This window comes from Grammomys surdaster, unplaced genomic scaffold, assembly GCF_004785775.1.
Source record: "Grammomys surdaster isolate TR1022 unplaced genomic scaffold, NIH_TR_1.0 143, whole genome shotgun sequence".
Taxonomy (NCBI): domain Eukaryota; kingdom Metazoa; phylum Chordata; class Mammalia; order Rodentia; family Muridae; genus Grammomys; species Grammomys surdaster.
This window is the reverse complement of record NW_021604601.1, coordinates 4542564-4561439: the sequence shown is the minus strand read 5'-3', so window position 1 is coordinate 4561439 and position 18876 is coordinate 4542564. Positions and strand designations below refer to the sequence as shown.

General features: G+C 42.2%; 1 protein-coding gene across 2 annotated transcripts in view; it reads left to right on the top strand.

Moving 5' to 3' along the window:
* Syne1 (spectrin repeat containing nuclear envelope protein 1) overlaps positions 1 to 18876 on the top strand; it is a 471763-nt gene that overhangs the window by 313248 nt on the left and 139639 nt on the right. For both annotated transcript variants that reach the window (XM_028764327.1, XM_028764328.1), the window contains 4 exons: positions 889 to 1029; positions 7785 to 7952; positions 8148 to 8309; positions 18522 to 18716. In XM_028764327.1, coding sequence (XP_028620160.1) covers positions 889 to 1029; positions 7785 to 7952; positions 8148 to 8309; positions 18522 to 18716 — 666 coding nt within the window. The remainder of the gene's footprint in view (positions 1 to 888; positions 1030 to 7784; positions 7953 to 8147; positions 8310 to 18521; positions 18717 to 18876) is intronic.

Here is an 18876-nt window from a genome sequence, read left to right as displayed (position 1 = left end):
TATATATATATATATATATATATATATATATATATATATATATATATGAAAAGCTATTATGACAAAAATAAGGAAATTAAGATTTCAAAGTTCAGTTTGGGACCAAGAGACTATTTAATCTCCCTTTTGTACCATTATTTCCCTACACCTTTTGCAACTGAGTGTTTTGGTAACTACAGTATCTTCTGGCCATGCGTATTTTCCTCACTTATGCTATGCCTCAGGTAATATGTAACATATCCCAAACCTATGTGGCCATGTGTGACTTTAGATCAGCGGTTCTCAACCTTCCTAACACTGTGACCCTTTAATACAGTTTCCTGTGTTGTGGTGACCCCAACCACAAACTCATTTTATTGCTACTTCTAATTGTAATTTTGCTAGTCTGTTATGAATCTTAACGTAAGTATTTGACATGCAGGAGGCCTGATACGGGACCCTGTGAAAGGGTCATTCAACCCCCAAAGGGGTCATGACCCACAGGTTGAGAAACACTGGTTAGTTGCCTTTATCTTCCTGGGACGTTTGGAACTTGAGATGTCACAATAGGCCAGGTTTTACTTCATAGACCTTTTCCCCTGTTTGACGCACGATTTCCCTACTTATTTTATATAGCCACAAATACACTCAATGAAAAGAGACTCTTTTGACCAAGAGCAAAATTCTGGGGTGTGCAGTATAGCCATGGATCTGTCTGTTTTAGAAACAGTGTTAACACAGTCACTTGACAATCATACTTTCATATACTAACCCAGAGTTAATATGTAAACTAATGCTAGTCGTGCCAACCTTGACTAGACAATGAAGTCCTGAGCTGCATCTGTGGAGGATTTGTGCTAACAGAGCTAACTGATTTTTATGTCCTCTGGGCTGCATTCTGCATGGCAGATGACTGCAGGTCGCTGTCACACTCTGCTGTCACCTGTCACTGAAGAGTCTGGGGAGGAGGGAACCAACAGTGAGATTTCCTCTCCACCTGCCTGTCGCTCCCCATCACCTGTGGCTAACACAGAGGCGTCTGTTAACCAGGTACCTCCCACTCGTCCTTCCCACACTGTGAGCTTCTGGTGGGTGCACTTCTCCATTTGCCATCCTCACTGATCTGTGGTTATGAGTCTCCAGCTTCATCTAATTTGGGTCCAGGGGTCACATCATCAAGTGTGATAGTTACACAAACTATGGTTGTCGTGGAAGGTGATTGGCCCCATATGTCGCCACCTCTACTGAACTACTTGTGGTGAGGTGAGCAAAAATTAGCTCATGAAAATCATAGTCCAATATAAACAAATTCATCTATGCAACTTAAAGTCCAAAGAAGGTCCCTTATGGCCTATGGTTTCCTAAAGCAGTCAGAGGCAAGGAAGGATGGGGTACTGTATCCCAAGAAGTATGATTCTATGGCTCAGTTAACATGCATAGAGGACAGTGGTAACACTAACCAGGTCCTACTTTAAATAGTCAACCTTGATTCATATTAGACTTTTAGTTTCTATAAAGTGTAGGTGTGCCTTGTTATGGGCTGTACTCTAACATATCTTATACTAAATATAATATATTCTAAGTGGCGTGCCAAAACATTTAGTGAGACATATATGATATAAGCAAAATACTTTCAAAATAACCAAAGCTTTTAATGTGTGATAAGCGGTGATGTATTTTTAGTCAAAACACATTTTGACAGGTTTCAATGATGTTGCTAAGAAGTTATGTAACTGCTCGTGAACTGAGATAATATTGAGAGGAAGCACTAATTAGAGCAAGCATCTTGTAGACGGCACTATAAATCCATCACTTTAAAAAAATGTTTCTTTCATTATGTCACTTTGATTTTAAATCCAAAGGGTTGAACATAGAACTTCTGTGACAAAGAGAACAACCCTCCAGACAAAAAAGGTCATAACATCAATGAGACATTTAAATGGTATGAGAGTATGGTGATAGAGGCTGGTACAGTTCTGGGGAAGTAATGAAGTCATCCATCCACCAGATACATTGTTAGCTGGGTGTGAAGGCTCACACCTGTAGTCCTAGCATTTATGAGGCTGAGGAGGTAGGTTTACCACGAGTTCCATGCCAGCTTCAGAACTATATAGTGACTTTCCCTCCACCTTGAGTTACAGAGTGAAAAAGCCCAGGCTCAAAACTAACAAATCAAATCAAATCAAATCAAATCAAATCAAATCAAATCAAAAGACCTCTGAGCATGCCAGGCACAAGACTTTCTGCCTTACACACAGAACAGAAAGGTCAACAAGAATTAAACAATGGCGAGAGTAATAAGAGGAAATTCACAAGAAAAGGAGAAGTTCAGAGCTCCCTGGGAGATTTAGGGAGCTGTTGCCCAAGTTCTGAATTAAAAATATGAATTACTCATCCTTGGACGATATGGTTTCTTTCCTGTGGTCATGGATGTCACTAGAACCAGAGGAGATGGACTGTAGTCGGCTGGTTGTATCTGGAAACGATTACATAATGTTCTTAAAATTTTCAAGTAGAACAATTAGTACTGATCTTGACACTGCACACCGTGGACGTATATGCCTTTTCTAATATTTTCTACTTCTGTGCTACCTCTTGGAAAACACTTTGAATGTACATGTGAGGCTGTCCAGTACATATCACAAAACACATGCACAATTTTCTTGTTATTCGATGACATCCATGATAGACAGTCACATCTTAAACTGGGCTAGGTTAGGCTTCCTGTGGCTTAGTTTTAACAAGTCTCCTTGATCACAAGATGTCAGTTAAATCCCATTCTTAAGCAAACATCCAGACAGGGACCCCTCTTAGTAGTAGTGACCTTACTTGAGCTAAGGCAGGCGGCTTGACTTGGAAGACGATACGAAATATCCAATGGAGCCTTGGCATTGTTTAATTAAACAAAACTACAGACCACATCAGTTGGCTGAGTATTCCCAGACTACAGTGTAAATCAGAGCACAGTGAGAAACAATGGCAGCTTGGGCAGCAATGCGCTAGATTTCAGAACTAGTTTTGAAACTCCAGGAGCTTCTGGAGGATGCCCTTTAGCTCCAGTTTCCAGACCGCCAACGCTCTATAGCACAGAATGTACACAGCCGTCCAAGGAAGAGCCAGATATAGTTACTTAGAAACATCACATCCGTGAAGGGGTTGTGTGCTCGCTCTTTCTGTAAGTAGATCTCTGTTACATAACAAACAGATTTCCCCCTCACAGTCAGGGTGTTCCCTCCTCTGACTGTGAGAGAGGAGAAACAAGGAGGCGTCCTCAGAGTTTGCCACAGGCTCCTCCGTCTCCCTAGACACACGCCATGATCTGGATTCCACAGAAGAGTTGAGACAAATATTGTGTCATGTCATTGGCCTCCAGGTCAGAAGCTTCATGAGATCACAGCCCTTCAGTGTCCAAGCTGGCTCTCCCTGGGTAATTCCTCAGCTCCTCCTGTGTAAATGAAAATGGACAGCAACACACAATTACCAGCGTTAAATGAGATGCTTAATTATCACTACTTTCAAGACTGGAAAAAATGTGGATCAAATTGGAGCCAAATTTGTCCAGATTATTTCCTTGAGCATCGTAAGCTTAGACATTGAGCACTGAGATACACATTTTTAACACTTGATTCCTCACTGTACCAAACATTGATGGTAGCCATCATTTATGGGACTTCTTAGTGATTTACGCATTGAGTTCAGGTAGCTCTCCCATAATAGACCCAGGTTCCTCTTATACAGAAGATGATGGGCTTTCAACTCTATAAGAAACCAGTTGTCATGTAGGCAGGAGCCATATATACATATAACCAAATATATATATATATATATATATATATATATATATATGTAACAAATTGTATTCTAGCTCTTTGGGGGTCTTTATTCATGATTGGGGATGTAATTGAGAAATTTTGTTACTTAAAGCTGGACTTTGTTTTTTTAAGATTATGATGGCAGCAATAGGCTCGTAGTTCGTTCCAAGACTTCTGCTGATACTCAGTCCATAGATGGAACCACGCCTACTGTTTTCTCTTACACATACATACCTACCAAGAACTCATTTTTTTTTAAATTAGAGGAAGAGATTACAAACAACAGCAGTAAGAGAGAACACTTATGTCAATGTACCCATGTAAAATGTATCATTTTTATGGAGTGAGCATTATGGAATTTTCCATTTAAAATTTTAAGATCATGGTTGACTACAGGTTACTGAAAGTGTGGAGAGCGAGAACATGAGTGACCACTGTGTCACTTCTAGTGTCTATGAAGTGAATTTAGGTATGAGATTCATTACGCATGGCCCCCTGCCTGCTCTTTTACTGAGCACACAGAACATGCTCAGAAAGCAAGGCCTCAGGCATGATGGCAGTCATTAAGGAGCTTGAGAGTTTGTGAGCAAAGGTAGATGGTGGGGCTAAGAGGGTGGCAAGTGCCGGATAAATGGGAGCGTCATGTGATGGGAGACCCCAGAGACAGCAGCCAAGCCAGGTGGTTTCTGGTCTGCTTCGGACCTGACCCCATTCGCTGTAAGGGAAGGAAACCTTGTGAGGTCTGTGGAGGATGTTAGGATAACAGGGGCAAAGCTTTCTCAGGTAGAAGGGACCCCATGTGAGAACCTGGAAGCAGAGAGAACATATGCCGCAGAGGCAGCAACTGCAAAGAGTTCTAGTACAACTGGAAACGCTTAGATTGGGAGGGGATGTGGGAACCGCACCTTGAAGGATGTCTTAGGGTTTCATTGCTATGATGAAACACCGTGATCAAGGCAACTCTTACAAAGGAAAACATTTAATTGGGGCTGTCTTGCAGTTTCATAGGTTTAGTCTGTTATCATCATGGCAGGAAGCATGGCAGTATCCAGGCAGACATGGAGGAGATTCAATTCTGCAGGCAGAGGAGACTATTTCCTGTACTGGGTGGAGCCTGAGTATAGGAGACCTCAAAGCCCACCTACAAAGTGACACACTTCCTCCAAAATTCCACACCTCCTCCTATAAAGCCAGACCTCCTAATAGTGCTACTTCCTATGGCCGAGCATTCAGACCACCACAAAGGACCATATAAATGAATTAATGGCACCTGAGTGAATCAGGACTTTATCCAGAAGACAGCAATGAACCACTGAAGGAATTTAACTAGCAGCTATGTCCAGAACTTAAAACAGATCATTCTAGATCAATAGACACACTAGCAGTGTGTGTGTGGGGGGGGTTAGTTTTCTTGTTGCTGTGACAAAATGCACCACAAAGCAACTTTGGCAATGGACACACTAGAAGTGTGTGGAGGCTGGGGTAGGGGGTTAATAACCTTCTTGTTCTTGTGACAAAATGTACCACAGAGCAACTTTGGGGAGAGATGGCTTCTTTTGGCTTTCAGTTCCAGAGGGATCTGTTCTCTTGTGGTGGGGAAGACAGAGCAGCTGACAGGGAAGGCATGGGGTGGTGAAGAAGGCTAGATGATCACATCACATCTGTATCCAGGAATCAGAGAGAAAACAGGAAGTGGGGCTAGCTGTAAAGCATGCATTGTATGTGTGTACTATGTACCTGTGCACTGTGTACATGTATTTTCTATGTGTATATTGTATGCTGTGTGTCATGAGTGTGCATTTTCTGTGTAACACACATGTGCAAAGTAAATTTAGATGGATCGAGACAACGATGGGGAAAGGAACCAGCAGCCATTTTGCTGTGGCATCAATAAATGTCAGGGACCTTTATTAATAAATGTCAGGGAAGCTTCAGCAGCAGCAACAGGATTGGGAGAGGGCACCATTCGCTCTCAGTGTTGGGCCAATTCATAGACTAGATACAACCTGTTTCAATTCCAGAGCAGGGAGAAGTCAGCTAGAAGTCTCCACCCCCAGGCTGATCCAATTCTGCTATCTTACCCTTCTTCTGGCCTGAGACAGGCCAGCCACCCAGATATCAAACTACTTCCTGCTATTCCATTTTCCCATGTGGCTACAACCTTTCTTTGCAGATTTTCTCAACATGTGATTATCAGTAGGGTTCAGTGTTTTAAATCACCGTAATTACCTCCAATAGCAGAGCTGCAAACGCGGTGAGCTTTAAGATAGCAACTGACAGAATACAAACACTGCTCCTAACTTAAGAGTCAGATAAGTGTACATAGAAACCATTAAACACACAGACTTGGGAAAAAGTTCAGTCAGCAAGTGCCTATTAGGAGATCGGGGCCCCGGTCTATAAAAGCCAGGCAGGATGATACACATCCGTAATCCTGGTACCTGGGAGGCAGAGACGGTAGGTACCTGAAAGTCAGTGGCCGGCCAGCCAGCCAGCCAGCCACTGTCAGTGAGTTTTCAACTTCAGTGACAGACTCTGTTTTGACAAAAAAAGATAAAGGCTGATCAAAGAAGACAGCAAAAACTAACCTCTGCCTCCACATGCAAGTACATACATGTGAACACACACATGTACATACCATTTATATATATACATGCTATTGAAAAGATAGAAAGCACATGGTGTTTTGATACAAATATATATATACATATATATATATATATATACATATATGTATATGTATATATGTATACATATACATATGTATATCAGACATATAAGAAATTAAAAGAGTCAAAACTATGAGTTTTCAACAGTAACTTTGCTAATTTCTCATGTACTTCCAAGAAATCAGTATATGGATGTTGTCTTTTGTTTTTTGTTTTGCTTTTCAAGACAGGGTTTCTCTGTGTAGCCCTGGCTGTTCTGGAACTCACTCTGTAGACCGGGCTGGCCTGGAACTCAGAGATCCACTTGCCTCTGCCTCCCAAGTGCTGGAACTAAAGGCGTGCGCCACCACTGTCAAGCCTAGATTGAGCTTTTACAATTATTAGTTTCTTAGATTTTTCCTATCATCTAATATTTAAAATAATTATATTTTTGTGTGAATAATGCACTCACAAATAGTAAATTATGGCCTCATTTACAAAATTAGTAATTTCTAGATTGACTCATTTTTTGAGCCAGTCTCCTATAGCCCAGGCTAGCTTCAAACTTGGTATGTACCTGAGAGTGGCCTTGGACTCGTCCTAATCCTCCTTCCTTCTCCTAAATTTATCTTTAAAACAAACAAACAAACAAACAAACAATCCTTTCAATATTTATTCAGAACCAAGATTGTGAACTACATTTTGAGAACTGGATCAGATAAAGCTCCTCCGTTTTCTATATTGGTTTATCACAGGCATAGAAGTTAACTGGAGGTATACTAGCTAAATAAAGGTGCCCCAATTACCTAGAAATGTACTGGTTAAATGGAGGTGTGCTGATTAAGTACAGATATTCTGGTTAAGTAGAGGTATGCTGGTTAAATAGAGGTGTACTGGCTAAATACAGATATTCTGGTTAAGTAGTGGTTTGTTGGTAAATTTGCTTAAATAGAAGTATGCTAGTTAGTTAGATGTTAACTAGAGACATACTAGTTAAATATAGGTGTGCTGGTTAAATAGAAATAAACCTGTCAAATAGGGGCTACTGCATGAGAAGTTTACATTACCATTTTACCAAACATAAAACAAGAAGGTACTCTGGCAATTTGAAATATTGGTCTGTTTGATTTCTTTTCATATTGACGAGAATACTAAAGCAATTGTAATGTTCTTGTTATTTTTAAAATCTTTATTTTTATGTTATTTTCAAACGTCTTAGCTTACTGAGTTTATAGCACCCAACAATGAATGCAAACCTTAGGCCTTTCTACTGCATGAAGAATAGTCTCTTAAGCACACTGAACTTGCCTTTCCTTCCCACTCTGACACTATGCTCTCCACCCAGGACATTGCGTACTACCAAGCTCTGTCTGCTGAGGGACTGCAGACAGATGCTGCAAGAATTCCCCCCAGTACTGCTGTATCCCAAGAGCTGTATGAGCCAGGACTAGAGCCTTCAGCGACTGCCAAGCTGGGCGACTTACAACGTTCCTGGGAAACCTTAAAAAACGTGGTAAGTCTTTAAAGCGTTGAAATGGTCAAGTTTCTCAGACAGCCATCGCTTTAAGTATCGTCTTATGAAATGCATGCAGAGTTACACATTCAGGAGACAGTCAGATGCCCTTGGGTAAAGCTGTGAGGAAAGAAGTGTCACAACCTGCGAGATAAGAAGTAGGAAGCCGTTGGTAAGGTCCCTTCTCTTGTTCAGATCAGCGAGAAACAGCGGACTCTCTACGAAGCTTTGGAACGCCAGCAGAAGTACCAAGACTCTCTCCAGTCCGTCTCGACCAAAATGGAGGCCATGGAGATGAAACTGGGTGAGAGCCTCCAGCCCGGCCGGAGTCCAGAAAGCCAGATGGCCGAGCACCAGGTAAAAATAGCAATCCCAATGACTTCAGCTTCCTGTGTGATGGAATCAGAGTGCACTGTAGCTGGCCTGTCAGGCTCCTGTTGGGGAGAACAGAGCAGCAGTTCTTGTTGGAGTGAGCAAGATTCCAAGAGGTGGGAGTTGCTGCCATTCCATCAGGGTGGGAATCTAAGAGGGAAACACAGAAAATCAGACCTAGATTCTAATTTTAAAAAAACTATATGTGTTGATGTCGCTTTGGGATTTTTCTGATATAGGTGTCCTTTTTTTCTAGTTGCCAAATTGATTTTTGTTTAGTTATGAGCCATTGTTGTAAGAATAAATATGAAAATTCTATCCCAGATCAGTCTTATCTGGGAATGATGCCCCAGGTTTCAGTGGGAAGGAATTCTAAGTTTTTATCTTGTGTTGTTCTGACTCTACTCACTTTTAAAAGCTTATGTAAGTTAGAGAAAGTGTCAGATTTATGTGAAGAAAGAGCTGATCCCATAAATCTAATTTAGAAAGATGCTGTTAAAAATATATCAGCTTAAAATTTATGCTAAGCCACACACATGGCAAGTGGGCACTGCCAACACGGCCCACACTCTAGAGTTCCCGAAGGAACATGGTCAGGACTTTAAAGTCACTTATGTGGCAAAACTGAGGTCTAAGGATGTGGAGACCTGGGTTCAGCTAGATGTTGAGTCCACACGACATAGGAAAGTGCTGCCTGATACTAACAAGGACCAAGCAGCATATGACAGCCCCCCAAAAAGCAGAGAGGATGAAAGATGTCTTTAGTTGTTAATTGATCTAAGGCCCCCTATGTTGTTGCATGATACTTCTGCATAGAGCATAGAATTCAGGTTCAGTTCTTAGCATCCTTCTGGTGGTTTACAACCATGCGTAACTCCAGTATCAGGGATCTGACGTGTTCTTCGGACCTCTGTGGGTAGCAGACACACAAGTGGTGCATATATATACATGCAGACCAAACAGTCCTAGACATAAAAATAAATAAAAAACATTACACATAACCAAATTAAAAAGGCCATGTGTGCAGCACACACCAATAATTCTAGCACACAGGAGATGAAAGTGCAGTCCAGAGCAACTAGGTCCACTTAAGGGGACCCATCACAAAACAGAACAGGAGCTGGAGAGGTGGCTCAGTGGTTAAGAGCACTTCTTGTTCTCCAGAGAACCTGAGTTTGGTTCTCAGCACCCCTCTGAGAGACTCATGACTATTTGAGTTTCCTGCTCCAGAGGCTCAGATGCCCTCTTCTGGCCTCTTCAGACACCCCCACACATGTGGCACTTACTTACACAGAAGCTCATGTACACATAAATAAACAATAATATATAAATCTTAAGAAGAGAACAAAACATCAGTTTTAGTAGAAGAGAAAGAGAGAAAAGTGCAACACAACTGCTCTATACTCCATTCGGAGTCCACTGTAAACATGGACTTCATGGTTGGCTCACATGTGCCGTCCAGTACCAGTGCTTTCTTTTGCAATACGTGGCCTGTCAGTATAAGATAAGAATGCACACATTCCATCTAAAGATGGTGTATTGAGAAATAGTGGTTTCAGGCTTTTGAAACTCTTGTAGCTTCTTAGGGGAGGTATTAAATACACAGGATAGACCTGTTTTAGACCTTTTGACAAACTACGGTTTAGATAGCCTAGAGTTCCCCACAGTCTGCCCAGCTTGGAAAACATGGCGACAAAGGCATAAATTTAAAAGTAACCTTGGTTTTATTAGATCAAAACAGTCATGAGGATGGTTCAGCACTCATGTGACTGTAGCCACGTTGTTCTCTCTGACAGCCATCCATTGCTTCACTAGAGCCCTGTCACCCTCCAGACATCCCTGTCCCTTCTAGAGGGGCCACCCTGTCACTGTCCTTGCCTGATGGTTCTGTTTTCCTTCAAACATCCAAAGAGAATATTGGATGAGTTATCTAAGGGTGATATTAGAGTAATTCGAGAATCACACGTATTACTGAGAACCAGGAATCTGGGAGAAGGTTTAAATAGATCCATGCTGTTGGGTTTTAGGTTATCTCTACCTCTGTTGGAGGCTTATCATCCCTGTAATCTAGGTAACTGACCACAGCTCCACCAAGACCCTTTAATGGCCCTCTCAGATGCTCTGCAAGAAAACAGGGTCATGGTGGATCATACCTTAGAGTTCGTTACAGAGCATACGTATTAGCTCCAAGGAGCACTACCACCTGCCTGTCCATCATTATTAGTATGGAAATGTCTATTGTACATGAAGCCAAATTGTTGTCCAAGGACTTGATGGAGAAAACATAAAACTGAACATTTATCATCTTAGGTGTATTTTTTTTATTATTCATACATGTGACAATGTTTTTTTTTTATCATATCTACCCGCACTCGGCCTCTAACTCCTCCCTGAACCTCTTACCGTGTCCCTCTCTCCATCACACCCTCTCTTCATAGCCCATTGAGTTTGGTAGGTGCTGTCCATGTGTGCACATAAGGCCGCTCACTGGAGCAGGAGCAACTTAACAGGCGTCACTTCCACAGACAAATAAACAAAGCACACAGGTTCTCCCTGCTTCAGCAATCAATCTTCAACTGCTAAAGGATCTCAGCCATTGGAGGGAGGGTCTTTGTGACCCCCTCCCCGATCTGTGCTGGAGTTTGAAGGGCTTAGCTGTGAGTCCATGAGTGCTGGTGACTCCAATGTACCAGCAGACAGTTTCCTAACAGCACATCCTAATCTCTGGCTCTTTTGTTGGCCTTTCTGCCTTCTCTTCTGCACTATTTCCTGAACTCCCTCCCTCCCTCCCTCTCTCTCTCTCTATGTGTACACGTGTACACGTGAATGTGTGAGTTACACATGCGTATGTGTGTGTACATGTGTTTGTGTCTGTGTTGCTTGTGTGTGCGGGCACATGTGTTTGTGTATGTGTGTGGAGGGACAGGTGTACATGTGTGTATATGTGCATGTGTGGTTGCACACATGTGAATGTGTATATACACATGTGTGTCTCTGTTCACATGTGTGGGGGGGCGCACACAGATGTGTATATAAGGACAGTGATTTGGATGTCCCATTTAGGACTATTTAGGATGAGCAGCTCACAGTTAACAATTCTCTGAAATCTCATCAGCTAAAATTGTACATTATTGCTTCATTGTGAATCAGAAAGACAGCAAGTAACTTCTCTTGCAATTGAGGCCATGACTTTCTGTCCTTTGCTGATCCTGAGGAGGAAAGCACCTCCCATCACCCCAGTGAGAAGACATAGCTCATTTAGTGATGTAAGTAAGCTAGGTATCAGGGCTTACGTCTCTTGTTAGTGGTCTAATGGAGGCTGAGGACACACAGAGCACATGTAACTCAGTGCAAGTGTGTATATACCCCCTCTCTAGCACTTCCTTCTTGAGCTATCTTTGTTCGCTTTCAATGTCTGTGCCTGAGTTCTACAAATTCTAGCCCACATGAAGAGCTAGTGCCAACACACTATCTAAATCTGGTCCTGGAGTCTGGAACAGTTCTTTATTATAGACCTTCTATTTCTAAATTCCGACTGAACAGTGGTGGAAAAGTCCAGTGTGCTTTTTATACTGTAAAGGAATTGATAGACATGCTTTGCTTCTTACTTATTTTCTCGCACCCTGTTATAAGGATTATTTCTTGTTAATCTAACTCTCACAAGGTTCCTCCAGACCAGTGGTTCTCAACCTGTCGGTCTCAACCCCTACAAGGGTCACAGGTCAGATATCCCGCATATCATCAGATATCCTGCATATCGCATATTTACATCACAGCTAGTAATAATAGCAAAATGTATAGTTATGAAGTCACCATAAAAATAATCTTATGGCTTGAGTTCACCGTAAACTTGAGTTCAACATGAGGGACTGCACTGAAGGGTTGCAGCATTAGGAAGGTTGGGAACCAGTGCTCCAGACTCTTGCCTCAGTGTGCTTACTTAGTTTGATAGGAACTTTCCGGTCCCTTTCTCTCCAGTTAGGATCTTCACGATGTATGATGGGTGCAGGGCCCAGTGCGGTTTGAAAGCTGGTGATGTGTGTTTGAATGTTGCACCCTGTGGTTGGGATTTGAGTCTTTTTCTATGTTTTTTTTTTCTCATAAGTTTGCATCGATACTTGTGAATTTCACATCGTGCACCCCAATCCCAGTCTTCCCATATCTGTTCTCCACCCTGTAAACCCCCAAAGGAAATAAAAACAAAAATTAAAAACAAACAACAACAAAGCATCTCACCATGGAAGCTGTGATGTGTCCCAGTGTGTCACCCAGTACGCCCTTTTGCCCAGACAGCTTGTAGATGTTCATTGCAGTGAGTCACTGGTCTGGTTTGAGACCTCTGGCTTCTGCTACACTATCAGTACTGGATCCTCAGAGACTTCTCTCAGATATCCTGCTGTTGTCCTGAGTCATGTAGACCCTGCAGCTTTGGACCTGCAGGATTCGCCCTTTCACATACTCTAGCAGCTCATAGGTGGGGTAGATGTTATGGCAGGCCAGCTCAAAGTCCTGGATCTGGGCCTGGGTAGTAACTCAGTGTGTCAGTCTGCCAGCTCTCCCAGGCTGCCCAGGTAAGGGGTGGGGGGCCAGGCATTTGGCATCTTTGCCACACTTGGCTCAGTGACAGGCTTTAGGATCAATTCTGAGTCTATTTCATTCTAACAAATAGATCGTGGAAACAACTGTACTCAAAATTATAGACCTGAAACTGTGTAGAGTTACTATTTTCTTTTGGAATTGAATAAACATGAGTTCCATGTGGCCCTACTATTAAAGGATTGGGCTTGAGTGAAGCTCCAAGTATTTATCCTGTTTTAAAATATTAGTGAATTGTGTATCTTAATGGGAGCCAGTATGATTTTCTAAAATTTATTATATATGTATATATAAGCATTATGTGTGTGTGTGCGCACATGTGTGTGTACTAGAGAAAAAGAGAGAGAGAGAGAGAGGGAGGGAGAGAGAGAGAGAGAGAGAGAGAGAGAGAGAGAGAGAGAGAAACATATAAGAAATAACCAGAAAGAACAACACAACTTCTTGTTAATTAAATCTCAGTGGATTTGGCTGACCAGGGTATAGTAAAGTCACATATATAACACGTGCACCGATCAAATCCTCCCTCCCTGCCTCTCCCCCTTTTCTCAGATCCCTTTCCCAACTTCTAGTGATCTCTAGCCACCTGTCTAACTCAGTTCCTGTCACTCACATGTCCTCTTTATCACAAGTCAGCACCAACCCAAAGAGAACTCCACCTCCCTCTCCTCAGTTTGCATCAAGTAGTATGGGCCAGCTGCTGGCTAGCCGTGAACTCCTCCGAATTCTGAGACTGAAGGTGTGTTTGACTACCAGATGGATGTCTGTACATATTACAGAATGAAAACCACATAGCAAAATTAATGAAAGCATACAACTCATTGACATTTAAAATGGCTACGTCATAAAAGCACCACCTCTATCTGTTTGTAAAATGTTTTCATCACTCCAAATAAAACCTTCCCAGGTGTCACTGAGCTTGGATGCTGGGAGAAGTTGGGAAGGGAGGACTGCCTTAGCAGTGCAGAACTGACAGTTCCAAGGAACCAAACCATGCTTTTTCCTACCGAAGAGTATTCAGAGGGGAGAATGAGATAGAAATGGAAGCCACCACACTCCCGGTCAGCCAAATCCACCGAGGTTTAATGAGGAGTTGTGTTTTTTCTTTCTGGTCATTTCTTTTATGATTTAGGCACCAACTCTAGTATGAGTTACAATTAATTCACTTAGATGTATTGAACACCCCTTAGGCCAACATCCAGAAGACTGGCTTTTTTTATAAATATATGATTTGAAAGTAAGTGGTGAGAATCAGCAGCATGCTGCAGAGAGAACAGAAATATTATTGTGAGCCATATAGGAAAGGGGACGGGGAGTAGATTAAATGACATCTAGCCTGCATGTAGGCTGAGAATTGGGATAGTAGCAGGTGGGTGGGAGGGATCATCTATACAGCTGTGGGAAAGGGAGGAGAGTGAGGCGGGGGATGAGCATCGTTTAAAACTGCAGCCGAGGAGGAAATGTCATGAAGCTGGTCTAATTATAGAGAAGAATAAAGTCTGAACAAACAATGCTGAGTTTATAGGTTTTGACAATTGGGTCTTCAGGAAGTGATCACAATTAATAATGCATGAAAATACTTTAAATGAACAATTAAGACAGTCAGTCTATAAATTCAATGAAGTCTCAAAAATCTGTCAACCCCAAGACTTGGGCATGGTGGCCCACACCTGTAAATAATGAGGCAGGGATTGCACATTCAAAGCCACCCATGGATTATATGGCTTGATAAAAGATATTGCAAATATGAGAAAACCATATCTCAAAGGAACAGAAGTTCTAGTTTGGTGCAGTGGCAAGGATATACAAACCCAGAATGGGTCAGGGAGAAACAGGAGAATCAGAAGTTCAAGACCATCCTCTAACACAAGTTGTAGGCCTGATCTGTAGTATAGACCATGTTTCAAAACCAAACAGACAAACAAACAAACAAACAAACACAAACAAATGAACCAGCAATCCCCAACCCCCAGCCCCAGGAAGGGAGAAGATGGTTAAAGTTGAAAAATAAATCCTGCCACTCAGAGCACTGGTTCTCAACCTCCCGAATGCTGCACCCTTTAATATAGTTCTTTACACTGTGGTGACCCCCAACCATAAAATTATTTTCATTGCTGTAACTGAATTTTGTTACTGTTATAAATCATAATGTAAATATCTGGTATTCAGGAGATCTGATCTATGACTCCTAACAGGGTCTCCACCCACAGGCTGAGAAGCCCTGGCTTACAGAGAGTTACAAAGCTCTAAGAATGAAAAGAGAGCCAGCATCCTTTGCACAGCAGTGAGCTTCCAGGAACAGAAGCATTTGGCTCATAGCAAAGATTATACTGCAAAACCCTCTAGAGAGAGAAGGAGAGGGAGACAGTGACGGGGAGGGAGGGGCAAGGCGAGAGGGAAGGGCTGGGGTACCTCCTGTACTCGCACTGGAAACAATGGGAGTGTGGTAAATTAAACTGGATTATAGTAGACATAAGTACGAAGTTAGCATTAAAAAACAAAACAAAAGATAAATGAACTCTTACAATGATGCTGACCATAGTACCACAGTGATGAGGTTTTCTTCATTTCATTTTTTTTTAGATTTATTTTTTTATTTTATGTATATTTATGTACACTGTCTGTAGCTATCTTCAGACACACCAGAAGAAGGCATCAGATCCCATTACAGATGGTTGTGAGCCATCATGTGGTTGCTGGGAATCGAACTCAGAACCTCTGGAAGAGCAGTCAGTGCTCTTAACCACTGAGCCATCTCTCCAGCCCGTTTTCTTCATTTCTGATCCATCATATACCAACACTTTTTCAAATTAAATAAAATTCTCTTCATGTCAAGATGATGCCAGATGGTTGTAAAGTTTCTTAACACTTGTTCTCCATATTTCTATCTCCTTACACACCTCCCTAGAAGCCTTTGAAAAACTAACACCATTCCATTTATTAATCATGTCCCCAGAGGATTCTTTTATCTTCTATTTGTTTTGATTTGAGTCCTGGGGAGCCTAGAGCTATAGGAGGCTAAGCCCCAGTTCTGCCACTGAGCTCACTCGGTTCCCTCACTCAGTAACCCTCTTAAAGATGAGGTGCCACATGGTAATCGTGACTCAGTAGGCAAAGTTTTCTCAAACAGAACACCTGAAGCTAGAACTATTAAGGAAAAAATATTATCCTGTAATCAAATTTAAAACTTCTGTTTAGCCAGGTGTGGTGGTGCATACTTTTAAATCCCAGCAAAGGCAGGTGAGTCTTTGTGAATTGGAAGCAAGCTGACATCATGGCAATCTACAGACAGTGAGTTCCAGGACAGCCAGAGCTATACACTAGGGCCAGGTCTAAAGAAAACAAAACAAATCAAAAGCTAAACCAAACCAAACCAAACACTTTCTGATTATTGGAAGGTACCATAAAAAAAATCTTTTTGTTGCTAGTGGAGAAACAATGTCAGAGCAGACAGTCCTAGTAAGAGTAGACATCTATAATACACAGAAGCAAAAGAAACAGGCACCTAGAATCCAACCTGTTTGAGTAAGCCATAAGGAAAACTCCAGTGGAGATCAAGCAGAGACTTAGCAGGCAACCACAGAGGAGGCTCTGTCTGAAGCATGAACAAGCAATTGCAGGATAAATTAACATTGAAACTAACATGATTCACAGAGCAGTTGACAGCGGGATAGTAAACAAAGCTGAAAATGAGCAGCTCTCTCCAGAGAGTAACTCTGTCCACATAGCAGCTTACAGAAATGGCAGGCCTAGGGGAGTCATGTTTACCTAGCCACAGGGTGACTGGGAAGCCTGGAGGAAACCACAAGAAAGAAATCAAAAGGGCCTTGCCATGCTCTGGAAATTCAAGTTATTTCCTGGTCAGTATGATAGCTTCCTGGAGGTGTACAGCTTGTGAAGAACCAAGGAGGCCCGCCCCTACTTCCTGTTTAGGTCTACGTAATACTGTGGTTGTAACAATTGGTTAAAATTCAGTTGGATTGGTCACTCTATTAGGGAAGAGAGGTGTTTCTTTTCTTGTTCATTTTAATATAATTTTAATTATAATTATAATTCATTTTATATAATTATAATTTTAATAATTTAATCAGTTTTAAATTTTAATTATTTTGATTAATTCTTTAATATTATTTTAATTATTTTAATATTGTCGACAGTGCCCTCTGAGGAGGTACTGTGCCTACTGTGATGTCTGCAGTCTGTGGAAGGACTAATACAAGCAAAGGTATTAGTTTGGTCCGTGTCATTTCACTAGGCCACAGGTACCTTTCCTATACTGCCTAGCTTTATAGTAGGCTGTTTAATGTCTAAATAGGAATCTCCCATATGAAGACCCCAGTCTCAAAAAACTAAAAAGAAGATAAATTAGATAGAAATGGATGGATGGCTGGGCGGTGGTGGTGCACGCCTTTAATCCCAGCACTTGGGAGGCAGAGACAGGTGGATTTCTGAGTTTGAGGCCAGCCTGGTCTACAGAGTGAGTTCCAGGACAGTCAGGACTACACAGAGAAACCATGTCTCGAAAAACCAACAAAACAAAACAAAACAAAGAAAAAGAAATGGATGGATGAATAGATAGATAGATAGATAGATAGATAGATAGATAGATAGATAGATGACGGACCTATATAGGACTGTGGATGTAAGTTGGGTGTGGTATTCCACACCTTTAATCCCAACACTAGGGAGGGAGGTATCTAGTCTTTGTGAGTTTTAGCCCGTCCAGGGCTATATACTAAGACTTTATCTCAAAAGCAAACCAGACCAGAATTAAGGAACAGATAATGAGTTAGTCATTTCAGCATTCTTTTCCTTTTAAGGGCAGGGCTGAGAGACGGGATAGACAAGGTGGCATTCAGGAGTTACTTTAAATCACCCTCTTGATTAAAGGTTAAAGCTGAGAGCTGTGTTACCTTTTGTGGTAACACTAGGCAGTTTGGAGATTTGATGATTTTCTCTTAGTTCTTGGAATGTGTGAACAAAGGTTTTGCTCTATATCAGGTGACAGGGAACTTCAGCATACTGTCTACTCCAGTTTGGGTTTTTAATCTGTTATTTGTGGGCCAGTGAAGGAGCCGATCCTAAAAGTAGAGCCGTCTGTAATTGCTATTTAAAGATACACAATGTGATTGACACGCCATTGAACTGTGCAAGCTGAATGAAGAGGCCGGGTTGGGGGTGTGCCTTGGGAGGTGGTCAGCCTCAGAAAGCATTTGAAAACTTAGCAGACAACTCTGGAGGGAGCCAATGGCCTGGAAGGTAGCCCCAGGAAGCTGAGTTTTTGAGTTAGGTAGAGAAGGAAGAGAATGAATGTGGACATACTTGACGATTCCTCTCCTGTTACGAATGAGCCTGTTGGAACCCAGAAATGCTAATTAATCTGTTCAAAGCCATTTAACTTAGTAACATTCCCAGCATCCAGATCAGAATTGTCCCAGCTTTCAGCTCCGCAATGTCACTCTGAAAGTTAAACTAGGTGACAGTCCTGATGGCTGGCTCAACAGATGACATCGGAGTGAGAGTCTGCCACTGACCTCAGTGGGTGTCTGGTGGCAAGGCCTGGAGTCCTCAGTCAAGAGCGTGATCCCGCAGTCTTCCCCACAGGCCCTGATGGACGAGGTGCAGCTGCTGCAAGATGAGATCAACGGGCTCCAGGCATCTCTTGCTGAGGAGCTGGTGGCCGAGTCTCAGGAGTCGGACCCAGTGGAGCAGCTTGCCCTGCAGTCCACGCTCACTGTCCTGGCTGAGCGAATGTCCACCATCAGGATGAAAGCAGCGGGCAAGCGGCAGCTCCTGGAGGTAACCGGGGCCTTAGAGGGATTTTAGGTCCTCCTTCTGAATCAAGCTTTAGTGTCTGTTAGCAGTTCTGGGTACCAATGTGAACTATATGGGCTTTGTTGTTTTAATTGCTAGTCTCTTCTTTGATAATGTATTTTCTCAAACTTTTACTCTCTTTCCC